Source organism: Artemia sp. Qi Xiang Cuo, chromosome 11 (genome assembly GCF_049724085.1).
Source record: "Artemia sp. Qi Xiang Cuo chromosome 11, ASM4972408v1, whole genome shotgun sequence".
NCBI classification, from domain to species: Eukaryota; Metazoa; Arthropoda; class Branchiopoda; order Anostraca; family Artemiidae; genus Artemia; species Artemia sp. Qi Xiang Cuo.
This window is the reverse complement of record NC_142804.1, coordinates 37,215,735-37,238,330: the sequence shown is the minus strand read 5'-3', so window position 1 is coordinate 37,238,330 and position 22,596 is coordinate 37,215,735. Positions and strand designations below refer to the sequence as shown.

Sequence of the window (22,596 nt, the reverse complement as noted above, 5' to 3'; positions counted from 1 at the left end):
AAATCATTTCTGTGCCTCTTAAGTTATAATGTTGCTCTTTACTTTCATTTGAAAATCTCGTTTTTTTATTTAATTTACTTAAGGCTTATGGCTTTTTACTGAAAAGTAGTGCTAGAGCGTTGCCTTTGAAAAGTAGAAAGATATATTAAAACCTAAAACGACCCAAAAATAAAACAAAGCATAGTATATTTTACATATTTTTTTCTTTGATAATATTAATAAGTCAGAAATTGCTTGGACCACCAGGAATAAATGCCATATGTATTAAACAATTAGTCTACTTCTGTGGGTTCTTTTCAATAATCTTGACAAACAGAAACCAAAATGTTCAAAATACATGTAGATTCCAATAAAACGCAAATACCATTGAAGCCGTTTAGGAGTTTAATGAAAAACTGAACAGGACAGGTAGCATCACCCTTATTTGTAAATCTTGATTAGCCTTGAGCTAGCATTTTTTTTTTGTATTATTGACGTTATGACAAATTAAAACATACTGCTTGAAATACGAATCGTTTCTACCGGAGGGCAAATGACGTCCTTCTCTTTTGAAGGCTTAGGAGACGTTATCCCCACTCTCCTTTATGTTTTTTCTGTTTGCTTTAAGTTTGAGTCAATTATTCTGTTCGTTTTAGGTCTCATTTATTCATTGACAGCAATTTCTGTCTGTTTCAAATCTCAACTACTGTGAGTCTATTTTTACTCGTCCTTGGATTTAATGTAGCTCTTTACTTTCTTTGAAATATTCCTTTCTGGAAAATGTCTTTATTTATACTAACATTTTTAAAAGACACATTTTTATCAAAATTTTCTTTTGATTCCTGTTCATTCAAAAGTACAGAAAACAGATAAACATTGCTGGAGAAGTATTTTGAAATAACTAAATGATCCACCAATTAATTTTCTAGACAATTGAAAGGAAAGCATTTAAAAGAAGCTTCGTTCCAGACTAAAGAAACTACACTTTTCCTTCAAAACATGATGATACGTAAAAAGAATTCCTTGGAGTTCAAATCGTCTTTCATTTTTCAGCGTTACAATAAAAATAAAACTGCTGGAAACACATTTAATTTTTGGTAAAGCGCAAATGACCCTCTCGCACATACAGACATTAAGGGGATGTGCAAGCCCAGTGTTATTTGTTGTAATTTATAATCGTTTTAAGTTTGACACAATTATTTATTTTAATTCGTTTTTTGCTTATTTGAAAACCCGTCACACAAAGTTTGTATTTCGTTTAAGGTTTCAATTATTAATTTAAAAAAAAAAATCTGGTCGTTTTAGGTTTTACTTTTATTTATGGTTACTTTAGGTTTTAATATAGCTCTTTACTTTTCTTTTGAATTTTTTTTTAAAAATTTATTTTTGATGCAAATAATTCTTGATACTTCTATTGCTTTTTAGCAATGAAAATTAGCAACATGCTAATACTGGCCGTGGACAATAAATTTGCTGAATTAGCTATGATTCCCGAAAAGCAAATTCACCTTAACATGGTTTCATCTTTGGATCTTTGGATCGGAGGAAACACCAAGACAAGAAATACGAAAGAAGGCTCATCAAAGTTTATTGGCTGTCTAAAAAATCTATACATTAACCAAAAGCGCCAGGAGTTTAGTGAAATGAAAGCTATTGGTAAGAGACCATCAAATCAATGTCCTTCAAACTAGACTATAGCTTCACTGCGAAAATAAATACACATATCTGTTACACTTACGCGCAAGGTTTTGCCTTCTATTTTTTATAGATCATTTCATACACTAGCAGGATGGTTTCCTACAAAAAGTATTACCCCCCCCCCCCGACTTGAGAATCCCAGAGTTTATTAAGACCATTTACAGGTCAGATTAGAAAGGCTCTAATTTCAGGGAACGACCCAGCCTTAAACTCTGTTATTATCTTGCTTATAAGTCTCATCATTCAGTTATTTTTCTTTAAGTTTAATTTGGACGGTCTCTTAGTTGCCTCGAAACAGCATCATCTGTCTTCAGCCGTTTTAATCGTAGAAAATCTTGATAATGTAAGCATCCTTTTTAGGACTATCAGGGTAGCTATGACAGTATATGACAAAGACACCTACTTTAATGGTCGTCTGGCACTATTTAAAAATCCTGAAAGGTTCTATGAAAGATATACCAACAAAGATATGTACGCTTTTTATTGAACTAAAAAAAAAAAGAAACGGCGAATTAATTGATTTTTGTCAATGTTATTTTACATTTAAAAAAGAAAATACACGTAGCTTCTCGAATAAAGCTCTATTTTCTTTTAGTTACTATCATTCTTTTGGTTTAATTTCTTTTGCAGCAATCTATTGTAAAGGAGGGCAAATATATCAGTTGAAAGTTTGAACATTGTAATTTGAGAGCCAGATATGTTCTGTTTTCTGACTAACCAGTCGCTACGGTATTCAACACATATCAAGAAAAAACATCTGCATTTACAAGGATCATATCTTTCTTCTAAGAAATACTTGAGGACCAAAACCATAAGAGTATTCATAATCTAGAAACATGGGGTTAAACAGAAGCTTGAATCAGTGCAGATGTTACTGTGACATTCACCGGTGAATGTCAACAATTACCAGATTTCGGTATTTCCCCATAACACACATCAGAAGCGGTTAAAGACTTCAACAAGCCTCAGTTGCGAAGTAAGCAGTGAACATAAGTAGACCGTCGATGCCAAGGCCCTGTTAATTACTGCAGCAACTGTTATTCATTAATAACAGCTACAGAGGAGCACAAGTTACTGTGCTTTAGAGAGAAAACTCGTACGATTTGTTTCACGCTAACTAGGATATTACACAACAGAATGAATAATATTTATTTGCACGAAGCTTGATCTATCTATTAAAAAGTTCTGGAGGGAACGCCAAGCACCCTCAATTTTACATGCGGGGGAATTTTCGGGGGAAAACACCAAGCCTCAGCTAAATAATCTTGTCTGGCATTACGTCCCAGTCTTTCCCCATTATTATTTGACACTGGATTAGGAAGCATGTGGATTATCTACACAGTGAGCTTTCTAGCTCAACTAATGAAACAAATATGATTTCAAAACATTTGCCTGCTTATTTTACTGACATCGATGGACCATAAATTTTTAGAGTAAGGGTAACTTTCCATACCCTCTTACTTGCGAATATAATTACTTCAAATTACTTCACTCTTTTCACGACCAAATCGCAGTAGTATGTCACCCAGCACATACAGTCCCCATTCAATCAAAGCCTTGAAATACTCCGTGACTAAGATACTCCATGATTAGCACAGAACCCACAAAACATCTCCACCATAAACTTTAATTGGAATAACTAAAATATAAAAAACTATGCCATCATCCTTAAAGCGCCGTCTAATCGAATCACTTCGCCATTAAGCAAGGGATTGCGAATACAACATTCAACCATTTGTGCATATTCCTCAGGTTTGCCCAATCTTGATGGAAAGGGAATAGTTTTTGCAAGGAAATGTCTCACTTTTTCAGGCAGTGATTGCAGCAGAGGCGTATCAAAAAGACCTAAAATACAAAAAAGCTTTTAAAATGCTTTTCACCAGCAATCTCTCAAGGTTTATGTTCTCTAATAAATTCATCCTACCATGTGACTATTTTTATCAAATAAAAAAGTATAGCAACGAGATCGATGGCAAGATTACATCAGGTTTCAGAGTCACCCTTCTTACAAAAAAGGAACATATCTAGTAGATCATACAGCAAACACAGAAGAGGAAGAATGTTGAAAGATAACCTGGGATTATTTGTTTTGAAAAAGATTATTTGATTAAAACAACTTGTTTTGAAAAAAGGCGAGGTTGATTGTATTTTGCTATTTCGATTTTAATTTGCAAACATTTCTAAATTCTTATGAGTTTTTTAAACTGTAGGGCCAAGAACATTAGCACTACTACAATGCTAAGCGGTAAAGCTATCCCTCTATTTTCTCGTTTTTGTATAAATAAGTTTTAAATAAAGTATAGAGAAACATTTAAACTGAAAACCGGCATAAACAAAGTCTAGCAATGAATAAAACTTGAAAAGAGATTATGCTTGGCACAGTGAAATGTAGCAGCAACCTCCGGTTGGGTTCATCGACAAAACTGTTGCACGAAGTTGGTGACAAAATTAGAACTAAGATAATCAAGATTATGAATATTATTTTTAACAAAGGAGAAATACTTAGTGATTTAGGGAAACTTCAATTAAACCCATTCATAAGAAAGATTATAAGACTGAGCCAGTAATTACCGAGGCATTAACTTGATTTCTATAGGAGGCAAATTACTGAGTATCATGATGCTTATGATCACTGTTGTCATCATTTTTCGCTGGTAAGTATGGGCCTGGCTTAAAAAGATTGTGAAACGTTGTTTGTCTTGCCATCTTGTCTATTTGGTTCTTCAGTGATTTATAACAGCTAATGGCTGAGTTAATTCTTCAAGAAACTTTAGCGCTACGTTCGACGCCAGGATTATTTTCAAGTTTGTTAATTCCTTGTTCGAAATAGGAAAAAGCTTTCAATAAATTTTTTGGTGTTAGCTGTTTGGATACAACAGGCAAAATGTGACAATCAGTAATAAATATGAGTATAAAACACTCACAGACAAGTCTAAACCAGCCGATTGAGGAGCACACTCTGAATAACGCTCGTAAACAAGATGAAATAGAAAACAGTGTGCATCGAAATTACACTGGCGCAAGATTGGTAACACGTAGATATATCGACATCGAAAAAAAAAAGTTTTTTTGGCGTTATACCCAAACATTTTTACCTATAAATCGAAAACATGCCTTAACTGAAGAGGGCCACTATAGCGAAAAGCTGTATAAAGAGCGGTCGTATATCGAACTATGGCTGTATATCAGATTAGTACATTAAATTTATTAGTGATATGTAAAAGAACAATATTACTACAGTTGAGATATGATATGAGGTTCATAGCTGTTTAGGTATGGAATCAGGAGTTAAGTAGGGTTGTGTCCTATAAATGTTTTTTTTTTTTTTTTGATTGGTTTGATGGACTTTGTCCCAAACATCATAGGAAAAGCTAAGAAAGAACATGGTATCAAAACCATTCCAAGTAAAACTATTTCAAATTTAGATTATGCAAGTGATCTGAGAGTCTTAGATAAAAATGGTAGCAAATTCATGAATTTTCTTAGGTTTGAAAGTTCTTGGTGGGAGAGTAAGTCTGAAAATGTACTCAGAAGACAAAGTTGCTTAAACTAGGAATAAATGAGGATGAAAAGGTGATGTAACTTCACAAGCAAATTAATCAAGTGGATAGCTTTACTATCCAAGCTTTACTTGGGAGACGTAACCGGTAAATATAGTGAATGCTGTGAAGATGTAGAAAGTAGAATAGCCAAGACACAGGGATTTTTTTGCAGTTGAAAAAAGTTTGGATGAGCAGAGAGATAAGTCTTTAAACTAAGATCAGAATATGAAAGCCAAGATAATAAGAGTTCCCATAGAAGTAACAACAACGATGATGATGAATAGGCCATGTTTTGAACATAAACAATCTGATTGCAAAAAATCATAATTTTTGATCATCCATTTAGGTTCAAGCGAAAAGCAGGTCGTCCCTGAATGGGAGGGAAGAAGTCACAAGCAAGGATACAAATTAAATTGGAACTTCATGGGAGGGAGTAAATAGGGAAGCTTCGAACAGTTTCGGGGGGGGGGGGGAGGACCGATCACCAAGTGTTGGCCTCAGGCACCTTGCTCCTTCAATGAGTCGTCAGCGGTAGCAGTAGAAGTTCAGGCGCTTTCTAGTCACTCTCCGTAATGCAGATGAACATAAATGTTTCTTAGCTTCAAATTCACATCAGAAATCAAAACTTGGCACACCAAACAGCAAAGTTGCGACCCTGGATTAACGGCCGAATCTCATCTTCTCACCAAAAACATATGACATATACAAACAATGATTTGAAAATGAAAGTGATTTGAATTGAAAATCAAGTATTTTGCACTAGGCATCAAGACATGGCTAATTGTACGAAAAAAGCCAAGACGGATAGTCCGAGTAATTGAGAGGCAAAAATGTTTAAATGACATGGGTAAATGGTCTAGTAAAGCTTGAGAATAGAAATTAGATATAAAAAAAGCAAACATTACAATGTGGAAAGTCCCAAGGTAGATAATCATGTCTAATACTGTGAAATAATATTAAGAAACTTTTTGTAACTACGGGTCTTTCAAATTTCAAGTATCCAGGCACTTTGGTGGAGAAGGTAGGTAGGGCTCAAAGCTCGCACATGCCTACGAAAATCAGTCCTCTCTACCACTTTGGCCTAGATTTTTACTCAGTAAGTTTCAAGCAAACCTGAGCCCTTTCGTGCAAAGACAAGAGAATCGTGCATGCCCGCGAAAATGGTTCAATTTGCCCAGGGTACATGCCTCATAGATTCCGAGCCCGTCATTAAAATCCAATGGCCTATTTATCAGCAAGGGGTGGGATTGGAGGGAAGACGGACTTCAGTTATGACTCAAGTATCAGGTCTCGGTGAAAATTCCTGCCAACCAATTCGCTAAAATGTGGGCATGGTGTTAGAAAGTCCAGGGCCACACTTTGTGTCTCTAATGAAAAATCTCGAGTGATCCGTATTTAAAGGCATTGTCAAATATAATCTTTTTACTAAAACATTACCGGTAGAGGGGAGGGTGTTAGACGGGCCAGGACTTGCATCGGTCCCCGTAATCATAGATTGGAAATCCTTTCATGATACTGGCTCAAACAAGATACAATATGCCGATTTTTCTGCTAAACAGGCGGCACGGGAGAGGGTGGGGCCTGTTGGACGGGCCACTACTCGCTTTGCTTATCTTATCATTCAGATTCAACGTCATTGCGTGATTCGATTTATAACAAGCTGCAAAACGCCAAGCTTATTACTACGGCCTTGGTGGTCGAATGGGCTGAGCGTCATTAAAGGGGGCCAATTTGGTTCTCCAATTTGATAGTCCGAAAATATTTGATGATTCCATTTCAACAAGGCGCATGATGCCTATACTGCTAGTAAACAGTTCTCCCGCTTCAATCAAGGTGCAAGGTGCCTTCCTTTGTGCTTATAAACTGGCAGTGGAAGGGGCAGTCAAGATATCCCGAATGCCATGGACTAACTTTTTGTGGTCAATCAAAACTTTTTAGGTTGTTACGGGATTCCGGCTCAAATAAGGCAAGACATTCCTAGCTTTCTTTTAAAGTTGGCAAGAAGAGTAAGGGGGTACAGGTAAGACCAATAGCCCCGTTTGTGCCTCTTATCATATTGATTGAAAATCCCTGTGTTATTCCGGTTAAAATATACTTTTGTATGCCTCTCTTTCTTCCACATGCCAATTGTTTTCCAGCTGCATAGTTGACAGTGGAAAAAGGGCTTGGAGGGAAAGGGCCCACTTTGGTGCTGCAATCATACTGACTAGACATCTTAGCATATCTCTGGCTCAAAACAGGCACAACCCGTCAATGTTTCCCCTAAAAAGCCAGCGCATTCTCAGAGAATTGTCCCACTAACCCAATTTTCTTCTTCAATCATATTTTTGGAGAATAGTCTTGTGATTCTAGTTCAACAAGTTGCAAGACCTACCTTACTTTCTACTAAGAATCTATTGCAGGGATATGAGAAGAGCCATAGGCCCAAACAATAACTTGGATAATACAAGTCGAAAATAGAAGACGCTACCTATTAGCCTTCCTGCTTTGTTGGCTTTGGGAGGTATGATAGGACTGTGTACTCCGTGGACTTAACTCGTTTTTACGCAAGTCGGGACTTATCTTGTTTATGCACCTTATCACCCAAGTCAGGACTCGGCTCGTTTTTACCATTTACCATTACAAACCTCGACAATAAAGTCGTTAATCTTCAAACTCCTAACTATTGCGTATCTTATGACTGAACTTTATTCGATAAAACTATTATCAAGTTTTGCCCAGGTCATCGAAGACTGTTCATCAGCGTTACCAAAACAAAAAAAAATAATCTATCTTGCTTGGTTTGAGAATTCGATTTCTGGACGAAGGGCCATTTTTCTATTACCACCAAAAGGAGTATTCAGGAAAAATATCGACAATGTAATGGGAAAAAGTATGTCATTATTGGACAGCAATTTAAAATTGTTGTGCTAGCATAGGAAAGGCTAGGATAGTATACTATAAGGCATGATGATATTTCAGGGGATCGCACAACGGAACTAATCAAGTATAACATCATACAATTGCCAACAGATGCACGTATCCACAGATTATCTATTAGGCTTCATTAATAGGTTTTATCTATTCCTAAGCATCAGAATTTGTGTTATATCATCTTGTACATCAAGATCCAGTTCCTGTCAAAAATTGCATTTGATTCTAGAACATTCTTTTTTGACTTTACTCCGTCTCTATAAAGTTTGGGCTTATTAAGAAGCATATCGAAATAAATTGAAATAAATCCAAAGAAAAATAGTTCAACTTAACAAAAAATAATGAGTCACGTATTTAGTGAAATAAGAAAGATGTCCCGACCCATAGCTTCGTCGGGCCACATAATTGTGTATTGCGCGAGTTGCACGGGAGCTGTATAAGCAGGAAATGAACACAATAAACGTTTTTCATGGCATAATATATTGGCATCTATTTTAAGATTAACCACACATTATTCCGAAATCCTGAGTCATTTTACATGAGCAATAAGCACTTCTCGAAAATTATACTTGAGTAAACTCAAGTGGTTCTATCAAGTACTTGTGAAATTGCAATCAAACCGACTTAATTCACTTCCAATACTGATTCCAAGACATTAATTTAAGACTGAGATTTCTTCTTTAATCAGTGATTATTACCATCAACTTTACAAAGAGAAAATACTCACCAGGGGCAATAGTTACAATTCGAATCCCTTGCGAAGCTAAATCTCTGGCAATCGGCAGTGTCATACCAACAATAGCACCTTTGCTGGCAGAATAGGCTGCTTGACCCATCTGACCATCATACGCAGCAACGCTGGCAGTATTAACGACAACACCACGTTGTCCATCCTCATTTGGTTCATTTTGGCCAATTACTCCAACAGCCAAACGGATAACATTAAATGTACCGATGGTATTCACCTAAATTAATGATAAATCATCAATTGAAGAAACGTTGCACATGCTGCCATCATAAGCATAAAAAATGGATCTCAAGAAAAACAACATTCTGATAGTTACTATTTCAACGAAGTCATCTGCCATATCTTGTTAAGATGCACTTTAATTTGATAACAATTTTAGGCTGTTCAAAGTTTGAAGTTACTATTCTGAGATATTGCTAAATACGCCTTTTTCACAACCTGCAACCACACAGTGTGTTTCGATGTATTTCAACATTCTCCTTAACATTCCCTGAAAGTTTCACAATTATAACCTTTGCCTGCTTACAGTATGACCGACTTAAAGTATTAAGATGAAACTTTCATGGCCTGTTGAGCAGGATATTCAACTAACCAAAAGGCACTAAGTGCGACTGCGACTACTTGCGACTACGAAAACTTGTGACTGCAACTGCTTGCGGATGCAACTTCGACTACTTGCTGCTGTAACTACTTGTGACTGCGACTACTTGCAATTGCGACGCTTTACGATTGAGACTACTTGCGACTGCGACCACTTGCGCCTGTGGCTGCAATTAGTTGCAACTACGATTTCTGACTGCGACCACTTGCAACTGGGAATATTTGTGACTGTGACTATTTGCGACTGTGACTACTTTTACGATTAAAACTATGATTACGACTGTAACTGTGACTGCTACTGCTACTTCTACTGCTACAACTATCGGTACTGCTACTACTACAATTACTACTACTATTATAATTACTGAACTAAATCAAAAGATAAGTACATTCAGATTGTCAAAATGACACATAGATGCAATATCCAAGTAAAAGAATAAGATATTATGCTGGAACTTTTCGGAAAAGATAAAGAGGATATAAAACTAAATAAAGAGCAATTCGGTACAATCGGTAAATCAAGAGCAATCTGGACACTGTGTGTCCAGATTGCGTCTATAAAATATCCCAGGAACAGCTAAGTTTATCACTTTGGATCTTTAAGGGCATGTTGTTGTAGACGTTTAACTAAATCAAAAGACAATACATGCATTCAACGTTTTCAAAGAACGTATCTGCGATGTATAAGGAGTGGCTAAGTTTATTCGTTGAAACTTACGGGACATATTGAGGGGGATACTGAACTAAATCAAAAGAAACTATGTACATCCAGTTTGTCAAATTGGCAGATCTATAATATCTTGGGAATGTCTAAGAGTATTAAATTGAAACTTTCAGGGTAGGTTGAGGGAGATGTTGAGATGAATCAAAAGAGACTACGTGCATCCAGAGGTTCCAAGGGACGTATAAGCAACATCTCAGGAGCAGCTAAAGGTATTCCTTTAACACTTTCATGGCATACTGAGGGGAATCTTGATCTAAATCACAAGAGACTAAGTCCGTTCAAGGCTGTCAAAATTGTTTATCTGTGATATCTCAGGAATGGCTAAGGGAATTAAATTGGAACTTTCAAGGCATGTTGAAGGGGATGGTTGATTATCACCTGTCTATATTCGGGGTTGTAACAAGATAACGGTCAGAATCGCTTCAATCCCATAGAAGATCAAAGATTATACGGATATTCAGAACATTTATTTGGATAATATTCCACGTCCCCATCAATCCAAAATCCTATCGTACTGTTATTACCAAAATATGGTTCAAAATTTAGTCGGAAATATAAATAGCAAGCCAAAACCTTGACTCTTAAGGTTAGATTAATTTATTTCAAAACGACCTAGTTAAACGTGATCAATAGGTAACCGCCCCTGGGAAGACATTAATGCACTGGCACGGGGCGGTTACCACAAACTATTTCAACATACTTAAAAAATTACTTTTAAATTTCTAAGTAAATTTTAAACTTCATTTTCACACATACTGATGAACAATCACATAAAACACAAAAAAAAAGAAAAGAAAAAAGGAAAAAAGAAGACAATAACAAAAGAAAATAAATAATAATTTATATCTTCAATCTCTGAATCATGGTTCCTTACCCCCCTAACAAAAAAACTTTACTTTTTCTTTTAAAAAAAATGCTGGTGTTCAGCCACCTTAAAACCATCTGGGAGGGAATTCCATACCCCCTTGTCCAGATGTTTCATTTGAAATCCAGTTCGATTTGCATTCCTGTGCTCCGTTACTAGATTATTAACATTCCTTGTATAATAATCATGCAAATCATTATTTTGTCGAACAAATCTAAAAACACCGGTGGACACACTTCATGAAAACACTGGTAAGTAAAAACTGCAGCCTGGTAGTCACGAACGTGTCCCACATCCATCACCTTTAATTTGCTAAAACAAGCTACTGTATTATTAGTTACTTTAACGTACACCCATATCAAACAGAATGTCTTATTCTGTAATACCTGTACACGCCTAAAATGACCAAAAAATTGATAGCCCATAACACACAGCCGTACGATATATAGAGGCAAATAATCGCATGATAAAGAAGCAACATCACCCGACCGGTACGAAGTGCTTCAGTCGACGTATAATTCCAAGGCCTCTTGCAACTTTGATGCCACAAGATCACTGTGACGTTTCCATGACATATTGCAGTCTAAATAAAAACCCAGATACCTTATTAAATTAACCTGTTCTAGAGAATTACCAGAAAACGATATTCGCCCTTTGATACAAACGGACCGGCCAATTTAACTAAACACCATAAAATGTCTCTTTTTTACATTAACTACCAGATTATTTTAACACATAAGCACCCTTTCATCATTTAATACGATATTTACTCTATTAATTAACTCATTCACAGAAACACCATGAAAAGAAATAGCAGTGTCATCTGCGAAAGATGTAAGACGCGAATCACGAAGGTAAAATCTCATAGTACCTATAGAAACCAAATATAAAAGCGGACCCAGCACAGAACCCTGCGGAACACCACAATTCACAAGATATGGACTAGAAGTTACACTATCAATTACAGTCTTTATTGACCTCCCCTTTGAAAAAGAATCAAATCAATTCGAAGAAGCCCCTTTAACCCCTAAAAGCTTTAATCTATTTAATAAGATACTCAAATCAACCGTATCAAATGCCTTTTTAAAATCTATAAAAACAGTGAGAGATATTTTTCCACTATCAAGACACTGATTCACAAAAACATATAGGTGTTGCACCGCATGTGTAGTTGAGTGACTTTTGCGGAAGCCAAACTGAGTAACACTAAGGGTACCATGATGTGTAAGGTACTGGTAGAGTCGTCGATGGACAACTTTTTCAAGGATTTTCGAGAAAAGGGGAAGGATGGAGATTGGCCTCCAGTTGCCGATATCAGATCTTGAGCCACCTTTGTGAAGGGGAATAACCTTGGTTGTCATGAGACCTTCTTGAAAGATTCCAGTTTCTAGCGACAAATTTATTATTTGAACAATACAAGGCAGAAGGTAAACCAAAACGGACTTGAATGCTCGGAGGTTCATTCCAGTATCCCCGCTGAATTGGAGCTCATGCTTCCAACAATTTTAGTTCATCGCTGGTACACCTCTCAAACTCAAATGCTAATCTTTCCCCTCTATCATCTTGAAACTCATACTCGCGGAGGATTCAGGACTCTGGTTACTTTCCTTTTGCATTGTTTGACCAATTTTAGAGAACTAATCTGCAAAATGTTCCGCCACTTGTAGAGGATCAAGTTCCGCCACTTGTAGAGTGTAGTCTCATCTGCCTCTATTGAGAGAGGCTCACCACGGCTCTTCTTTGATATCATCTCCCCGATGATCTTCCAGGTTTCTTTCGAGTTACCTTTGGTGTAAATAAATTTATATTCGAAATAATTCCTCTTTGCTCTTCTTCTAAGAGAATTTAACCTGTTACGGGCGATCCCCAATTCTTCAAAATCTTCACTTTTTTCTGTCCTAAGGTACTGTTCATAAAGATGATTCCTTTTTTCTATTTCATGAACAATTTCAACTCTTATCCAAGGTTTCCGGGGTACATCCTTCCTGACTTTAACGACTTTTAGACGACATATTTGTTCGTAAATGGATGTACAATCGAGAAGAATGTGTCATACGCATCATTTACATCACTTGTTATTTCAAGAACAGGATCCCAGCTAAATTTACTAAGTTCCACTGCAAGTTTATCTCTATTAGCCTTTTTCAGTTTCCGTACTTTCCTTTTCTTTGATTTCCCTTAAGTTTTTGCCCGCAAGTAATCCTCGCGATAACTGGGAGATGGTCAGATCCGGGATAAATACCCACATCAGCATAATTTATAATTAGGAACTTAGAGCAGACAAAAACGTTATCTATCAAAGTAGCTGAATGACTAGAAATCCTTGTAGGTACGCATACTAAAGGATAAAGATCACTAAGCACCATGTAATTAAAAAAAATCTAAATTATCACCATTCAAATCTAGCAAGTTAAAATTAAAATCACCCATGAAGATAAAATCTAAACCACTACGGGACATGCAAGACATTAATAGATCAAAACCTTCAATAAATTCGTCCAAGCGAGTGCTAGGTGACTTATACACCAGACAAATGATTATTTTATTCTTTTCAATTTCTAATTCAACACAAAAACTCTCGATCTTTTCTTCAATCCAAACTTTCAAATCATCTCTTATAGAATAATTCAAATTCATCTTTACCAAAAATCCTATGCCACCACGATTCAGAGTCTGGTCTGAACTAATAGATGTTTCGCAAACAGCAATTAAATCAATATTCTGCGTAGAATCTTGAATAAATTGCAGAAGATCAAGATACCCAGTAGTCAAGTTGCAATTCCACGAACATAGACAAAGAGTCATGCCGTAAAATCTTCGAGGGCACAATATAAGTGCTTTTCTGCAGCGGTTTTAAACTAACAAATGGTATATTCGCATCTTGCCCAACCCGGGCATCTAAAATATCCTCAATCCGGAGAAAAATATTCGTATGTGTCTTCGGACACGTGCCGGTGATTTTCACACATCAAAATCAACAACTCTAGAAAAAAAACGAAATGGTATTAATGAAGAAACAGCGCAACAAGGGAACAACAATACAGAACAACGCAAAAGAGTATAATAAATAAATAGCAAAGGAGAAATATATATTATTCTCGAAATAGATGGATTCACTGAAATAGTGAAAGCCGAAATACACTACACACAAACAACCGAATATCTGTCAGGTTGTATCTGACAAAGAACAGATTCTTCGCGTAGAAGATTCACCAGGCAAGCGAGCAAAAATTCGGCCCTTATCTGTCCACACATTCTTAACCTCGAATTTATCTCTCGCAGTTTCCAATATGGACTTTTTTCGCTTTGTAAGAAATACATTAACAAAAACACCTGAGCCGGCAAGCATTGACTTAAGTTTATAAATCTGAAACGCTGTTTCTCTGCTTGCGACCTGTACAACCACTGCCGCTACAACTAGGGTGCTCGAACTAGAACAGCTTAGCAAGCTTGAACCGATTGACACTCCTGATCTGGTTTACAGAAAATTCAACCAAACCCATCTGTTTATTTACAATACTTAGGATAGAAGAGTTCAGATCAACACCAGGTTTTTGTTTTACACCCAGGAGAACCAGATTTGCTAGTAGTGAATCTGCTTTAAGTCATTAACATCTACTTCAACAATCGAAATACGGGATTCAATAGACTCTATCTGACTTTTTAGACCTTATAGTAGCTTTTCAATTCTTGCAAATTTGGGATTGTATTCAATGCTAATAGCATCATACACCTCATTCACAATCATTGAGACTGCTTACTACTCTGTCCACTTTTCTCATTTACTTTTTGCGGAATCTCTGTTAACATATTATTTTTTGTCCACAGTAGTTCATCTTCAATATCAGCTAGCTTTTCAAATAAATTTGTAACAGTGTTAGCCCCTGGAATTTCACTACTCGTTGATTTTGGTATGTGTTCTAAATCAATATCGGGAAAGCCTTCTAGTTCATCGAATGCTGACGGAACCTTCTTTTCTTTCGACAGTTTCGCCGTAGCCGCAGGCTGATCATAGTCCGAAAAATTTGACTGTAAAACTGTCTGTAGATCGTGTGTTCCGTAACAAAATACTCTGAACTGATCCGACTTATTCCTCCCAGCTGATTTGCTGATATTAATAATACGCACAGGTCATAGCGGATATCGAGCAAACTTCGCCAGAGCCAAATCTCCTACTCGGAAAGACTTATTATCGCAAATATGATATTATCCGAAACAAAATATTCAATTAAAAACGTAAAGTCTCCAAAATTTACTATGACTAATGGATTCAAATTAAATTCCTTAGTACATATGAATAAATTAATCACTTGCTCGTCGAGATTAAAAAAAAACTTTAGTTGTATTTTCTTTTTTCCCTTTCTTTCGTTCCTTCTCTTTTCATTCCTTTTTTTAACTAATGTCTGTCTCAATTGCGAAAGATGAATAATTTTCTAAATTTAAGAGATAAGAATGTTCAACTTATCTCAGTTTGAACACATGCATAATTTGTTGATCCATAAATTGAAAGATGGCTTATATCCAGGTTATAAAAGTCACGCAACAAGTTTATCCTTTCACATGAAAAAGAAAAACGAGCAAAAATGGGGTTTTTATAGGCCAAATCAAAATACTGAAAAAACACAACAAATCAAATATTTCGAGAGGACAAACACCTCTCTTCTTCAGCGCGAAACGAAATAATGTATCCAAGGAAAGTACCAACATTTAGGTCTAGCTTTAAACAGAGATTCCGGTGATTTAAGAATAAACGAGTCATATTTATGTTTTCTTAAAAGAAAAGCCAAAACTTTATTAATCCCTTAAATAAACCTTGAACCACTTTCCCAGTCGTATAATCAAACACGTGAACAACCCCTTAGGTCTCAAAGGGTGTCTTCCAGAAATGCAATAATTAAAATCCGAAGTCGGATGACATAGTTCTCCAACTCATTTAATTGCTGGTTCGTTTTGTTTTTGACTGAATGAATTGTTTTCTATTCTTTCTCAGTTGTTCGCTAGTATCCGTCGATGGCAGTTGATAATTTTTTGGATTTTGTGCAAATCGCGGATATTGGCAGATAACTCGCTTTTATGGTTGTTAGGTATTTGGTACTAATTCTTATAATTTTCGCCTTTTATTGAATTTTATTCATCTTTTAAGTTTTTGGTTTTTTCTTTGGTTTTTGGTTCTTTTCACATTGGTTTTCCGTGTTTGTTTTTTGTTGCTTTTTTTCTTCGGCACTTTCCTTGGATACATTATTTCGTTTCGCGCTGAAGAAGAGAGGCGTTTATCCTCTCGAAACATTCGCTTTGTTGTGTTTTTTCAGTATTTCCATTTGGCCTATAAAAACCCCATTTTTCCTCGTTTTTATTTATTTATGTGATGTCAGGCCAATGTGGTTTAAGAAATTATCTTTATCCTTTGAACTCAGATTCAAGACGTAAAATAAAACCCACAGAACAAGTTTATCCTTTGAACTTAGATTCAAGACTGAAGAAAAACATTGTCAATTAAAACTGAACACAAACTAATTTATAAAAACTTTTTCCACAAAGATGTTTTTCAAAGAAAACTTAAGAGCTAAATTAAACCCAGAACCAGCAACATAAAGCCAAATAGTAATTGAAGCGTAAAACTAACATAAATCACTATCAATAAATAAGTGAAACCGAAAACGAACAGAAATTATAACAAATATTCGAGTTCAACTTAAACAAAGAGAAACTGCCTCAAACAGGAGTATGGCTAACGCCACCTATGCCTTGCAAAACCCAGAACGTAATTTGCACCTTACCGAAAATAAAATATATTTAAAAAATTTTTCCTTTTTTAACATTATTAAACATGAAATTACTGAGACTTTCAGGAATGAATATCAATATATATTAAATTTTCAATTTGCATTTCATTAGATCTTTTCAGTAATCTTGGCCAATAAGATTTTCTTTTCTTTCTTTTTTGTGGACGCTATGACAAACCAAAACTAACAGCTCGAAATAAGAGTTGTTTTCAGCAAAGTACAAATGATGTTCTGATTCTTACGAGGTTTTTCTGGTTCTTAGTCATACTCCAGCTGTAATTTCTGTTCTTTTAAAGAAAACGTACGGACAAATGTCCTTACTCCCCCCCCCCCGATATTTCAGTAAATGGGCACCACTAGCCCCTTGTAAGTTTTATTGATAAGATCTCATACTTTTTACTTTTTGTTTACTGATTTAATTGCTATATTTCGCTGACTAGGCAAGAATACCCCACCTCTTTACAAACTTAATTTAAAAAAAAAACTCATCGAAAAGAATTTTTTCAAATAAAAATAAAGAGCCGCATAAAAAGTAAAGATGAGGAGGAATAAAGTCCTATGATGATTCGGACTTAAAACAGCTAGAAATTACTATAAAAATATAAATGGAACCCAAAACGAACAAAAATCAAAACAAATATTCACATCAAAAATAAAGATAACAGATACTGATATATAGATGGATAAATCTCCAATATGTTTAATATGAAAAGAATATGTTTAATAGAATATGTTTGAAAGAAAATGAAAAGAATATGTTTAATATGAAAAGAAGCATAGAATGCTCCTTATGAAACTTCTGGAATTTTTAATTGTGAAAGCGACAGCGGTTATCTTGGCAACATCGATTTTATTTGTTTCCATTCGCATTTTAACCTTTCTCAACCCCCTATCCAACGGCCTTTTAAAAGACCAACAAATCTATAAACTCTCTTCTTAATGTTCTATGAGCATGAAATTAAATTGAAGTTGTTTTTCAAAAGAGATTAAAAAAATGTCTTTCTTTTCACCGAGCGAGGCCCCTTCCCCTGGTACTTATTACTAATACAAGGAAATGCCAGCATTAAATTGAGCCGAGTTTAGTTGGTTTTTTTTTTTTGTTTTTTTTTTTTCGTTTTTCTGGATGGACACTGAGGTAATCATTCATGGAAAAAAAATCAAAATATAAATATATAAGAAAATACCATTACATATGCAGACAGAATCATATATGAAAATAATAATATTAATGATAAATATACTCATTAGATGTACAGACAGAAACGGAAAATGCCCATGGGGGGGAAGGGCAAACAGTAGACTTTTATTTGGGGGGAAGGGGTAAAAAGACAAAACAGTGAATTTTAGGCAACATTTTTTTGGTTTTGGAAAAAACATAATCGTCAAAACTGTAGTTTAAGGAAAGGTTTTAATTGCAATTATTCACCCTGAAATTTATGTTTTTTTTATTTCACTTTAAATTTACTTAGTCCTTTTTCTTATGAAATTCTCGCCCTTACTACTACTATCACTAAGGTCTTTTGCAACAGAACTTCAAAAGAATTTCAATTCCACTTACCATTAACACCTTAGTAAAATCATCAAGATTGTGAGGAAGATTCTTGTTGAAGTTGTATGTCTTAAAGGCGACACCAATGCCAGCACAATTTACAGCTGCATCTAAACGCCCAAATTTATCTTTGCAAATGTTCAAAGCCTCACTCACATCTTTTTCAGAAGTAACCTTAAAGAAATGTAGTCTACATCAAAATCCATCACTAGTGGTAAGTTTTTTTCAACATTTTTCAGGCTTTTTTAATAGTCGTCAAGCAGCCTTTTGTACCCTATAGATTAAATTTAAGAAAAAATAATTAGTTAGTTTATACAAGATATTAAAGGGCACCTTAAAGGATGTGGTACCTTAAGACCAAGGCCGTATCCAGGGGGGGGGGTTCGAAACCCCTCCGAAATTTTTGTCTGACTCGTAAAAACATAACAAAAAAGGACATAAACAAATTGTATATGCGTTTTTTTAGTGTAAAACTCCACCCCATTTTTTTTATTTTTTTTTTTTGTAAAATCCCGTCCGAAAAAAAATCCTGGGTACGGCCTTGTTAAGACCACACAATGCCTTAAAGCATCACCCTATTCTATCCTTTATAGACTTTTTTACTGTGTGGCCAAACTATTTAGAATACGATTGGGCGGTCTTGGTATAGGTTTTGGAGTTTGGATAAGTGATGCAAATAAACGAGAGATATTTCAAAGCCAAAACCTACTTTCACAGAAATCTTAGAAAAACCTTTTAACTTCTCCCGTTTTGTGCTGGAGATAGAGATATTCGGTATCACTGAAAATTACATCACCGAAAAGTATAAATTTTGTTTTACGATTAAAGGGAGCAAAATCTTCATTTTAAAGTTCAGGAAAGGGTAGTCCCTAAAAATGTTCTAGTCATAACTCCTGGGAAAACACTAAAAATCAGCTCAAAAGAAACGTCATGTGAGCAATTTGGCAGCTTTAGAAATTCCTTGGGGTACTACCCGCTTTGGTTTAAACCTTGCCAAAATAGTGAATGTGGAATTTCTGAGTCTTTTCAATAAAAAAATCTTAGAAAAACCATTTAACTTTTCGTGTTTTGTATACTCCATATAAATAACCAAACAAATACGAGGCGTGTTTTTTAATTAAGGTCCGTTTGAACATAAGTACAAAACGAAAGATTATTCCAAAAAGTGATTTATTTTCAGAAAGTACATACTTTACTCTATTTTTCGGCATAGTTACCAAGTTTTTTTAAAACACGTATCATACCTCTCAACTAATTTTAAAGTAAAGTCTTTAGAAAAACTTGCTGTCGGCTCCAATAACCAAGAGCTCATTGATGTTTTTACGTCGTGGTCATCTTTTTAACGGTTGCCACTGGAGACGAAACATGGGTTTTTCGCATAGCTCCTCAGAGGGATAAACAAAAAAAAAAAAAAAAAAAAAAAAAAAAAAAAAAAAAACCTGGCATACTGACAAAGGAATTTGTCTCTCTCCATGACAATGCAAGAGCTCACACTGCTGGTGAGACCCGTAATTTGTTGGACAGTTTTCGCCGGGAAGTTTCAGATGATCCATAATACAGTCCTGATCTTGTGCCGAGTGATTACCATCCGTTCCTCCACCTCAAGCAACACCTCAGTAGCAAACGTTACAATGATGATGACGACGTAAAGCCGGAAGTGAATTCCTATTTAATGGAACAGGCGGCAAGTTTTTATAGAGAGGTTACTTTAAAATTAGTTGAGAGGTACGATAGATGCTACAACAAACTTGGCAACTATGCTGTCAAATACAGTAAAGCATATACTTTTAGAAAATAAATTTGCTTTTTTAAATAATCATTCGTTGTGTACTTATGATCAAACGGACCTTAATTAAAATACACACCTCGTACCATATAATATATGTATATTGATTGTGCTGTGTTTAAAACAGTCATCAGATCATTTAAGGATGTTTCCAAATGATCCCTAAACAATCATAAGAGGTGAAAACATAGATATGACAGAAAGAAGGGAGACTCGGGCACAAGATCCCTGTGCCTATTTTAACCAAATATATGCACAATCCAGATTTCAACAAGATATAAAGTATTTGCCATTCTATAAAAACGTATTCATAAAGCCTTTTTTAAAATAGGCTATATGTATAGTTATGTGCCCTTGTCCCCGGGTTGCATAGAATATGCTACACCTGAAGGCATATTTTTTTACTTTTTGGTTAGTCTGATTGAATCAACTACCCGAGCATTTTGGTATGATGCCATGTGCGACTAGAGGGGCGCCAAGGGTCACAAAGTGCAGTTGGCTGCTATTAAATCAGCACTTGAAAAGAGCCCTAGAACATTCAACTTGAATATACCCTCCCCCAATTTTTAGGACTATCCATTATAAAAGATAGGGACAGTAAAAAATAACTAATAATATATGGGAGATACTCCCGCAATTCAATGCTATTGTCTTGACTATGTTTTCTCTTCATTTACTATTTTTATTAAAAAAAATTATAGAATTATATCACATTATGATAAAATCAGAAGGCTTAAGAAGGCATTACCCAAGATCATCGAACAAAGTTGCCTTGACCTGGTAGATAAGTTTCATGCTAAAAATATACCAACAAATTTTGCGCTACAATGGAATGATTCTTTTTATTTGTACTGTAATTTAATAGCTGTTCTACATTACACCTAGACCTTGCATTTATTTAAGAAAAAAAATTAATTTAAGTTTGTAATAACCTTGTTATCAGACAGACAAAAAACCGTAATTAGCTATCTAATCAAAATTGTGGTTAGCAAGTAGTCTGAAAAATTTTCCTTCTATCAATACTATTATTTTAATTTCTCATAAATATGAAAGCAAATTTGTAATATCACATAAAACCTTTTCTAGTACAATAATGCGATTAAGATTATAAAGGAAAGTTTATGCCTTCTCCTGTTCCATTTTTGTAACTAAAGAAGTAATATAGTTTGTTTTTTGTTCTTAACTGAACTTTGGAAAAAAAAAACTACACTAAAAGCACATCAACAAAATCAAAGGATAAAATAAGTGAGAGCTCACATCTGTTGGTACAAAGACTGCATTTTCACCTAATTGAGAGGCAAATTCACTCCCTTTTGATGTTGGCAAGTCACATATCACAACCTTGCCTCCTTCTTTGACAAACCTCTCGGCAGTGGCTCGACCTAAACCAGAGGCTGAGCCTGTCACAAGACCAACTAAACCCTGGAAGAGCAAAAGATATAAAATATGTACGGCACAGTTGCCAAAGATCAAGACTAGCAAAAATGTAAGATCTACGAGGTCAAGTTCAATAAAATACTTCCCTCAATTTAACATCAAGCACCGAATTAATCTTGCCATATATTTATACTTGATGGCTTTGAATGGGTTTTGATGGGTAAATTTTTCCTAGTAACATATAAGCAATATTGTAGGTAGCACCACTCTATAATAGCTAGAAATATCATTGAAACATTTAAAGAAGCTAATTCGATTCAAAATTAAAAGTTCTAGTGTCGTTTCTAAGAGTAAAAATAGATTGGAGGGCAATGAGCCCGTCTCTCGAGCCGATTTATTTCCCAAACACATCCAGTCAAAATTTTGAGACGACTATCTTGTTCTGCATAGTAGAACTGTCCAGCAACTATGTCTTTAGGAATATTGGACATGTCAACCCCCCACAACTATGCAATTGACTCATTATGCTATATAAGTAAATGCTACTTTAAAACTAAATAAAAAGGCATTACGTTTGCAGTTGCCAATATGATACTTCAGCAATATATCGAGAACAACTGGGAGTATTAAGTTGTAGCTTTTGGGGCTACTACTATTACTACTTAATATAATTCTTATATAATTCTTATATGCCTAAAGAATAAACCACGGCATATAGTAACTAAAAGTTAAGATTATACAAGCATGTTTTGAAAAATTTACTTGTCTGGGGTATAATGCCATACTGAGGTTTGTCTCTTACTGTATTCCAACTAAGAAAAAACCGTCGGCTTTTCCTGTTTGTAATCCTGGTTGCAATCAGGGCAATCAAGTATGGGGGGGGGGATGGGTCACCCCCCCCCAATGTTTTTGGTTACTCGATAAAAAAAAAGTCGGTAAAATCGTGTTTCCGACGCCGCTAAAATTCTTTGTTCAGTTCAATAAAGACCACGAAAATACTGAAATGCCATCTACAGAAATTTTGAATGCGAA

General features: G+C 35.3%; 2 protein-coding genes across 4 annotated transcripts in view; one reads left to right on the top strand and one right to left on the bottom strand.

Annotated features, from left to right (window-relative positions):
• The window catches only part of LOC148946945 (uncharacterized), a 214,158-nt gene extending 211,023 nt beyond the window's left edge, over positions 1 to 3,135 (top strand). For all 3 annotated transcript variants that reach the window (XM_089096753.1, XM_089096751.1, XM_089096752.1), the window contains one exon: positions 1,405 to 3,135. In XM_089096753.1, the coding sequence (XP_088952879.1) occupies positions 1,405 to 1,670 (266 nt within the window). In that variant the 3' untranslated portion in view covers positions 1,671 to 3,135. The remainder of the gene's footprint in view (positions 1 to 1,404) is intronic.
• A 155-nt stretch (positions 3,136 to 3,290) lies between these two features.
• The window catches only part of scu (hydroxysteroid 17-beta dehydrogenase 10), a 31,581-nt gene continuing 12,275 nt past the window's right edge, over positions 3,291 to 22,596 (bottom strand). Inside the window, exons 2-5 of the mRNA XM_089096754.1 lie at positions 21,445 to 21,609; positions 18,411 to 18,575; positions 8,860 to 9,097; positions 3,291 to 3,522 (exon numbers count right to left, since the gene is read on the bottom strand). Of these exons, the coding sequence (XP_088952880.1) occupies positions 3,332 to 3,522; positions 8,860 to 9,097; positions 18,411 to 18,575; positions 21,445 to 21,609 (759 nt within the window). The 3' untranslated portion in view covers positions 3,291 to 3,331. The remainder of the gene's footprint in view (positions 3,523 to 8,859; positions 9,098 to 18,410; positions 18,576 to 21,444; positions 21,610 to 22,596) is intronic.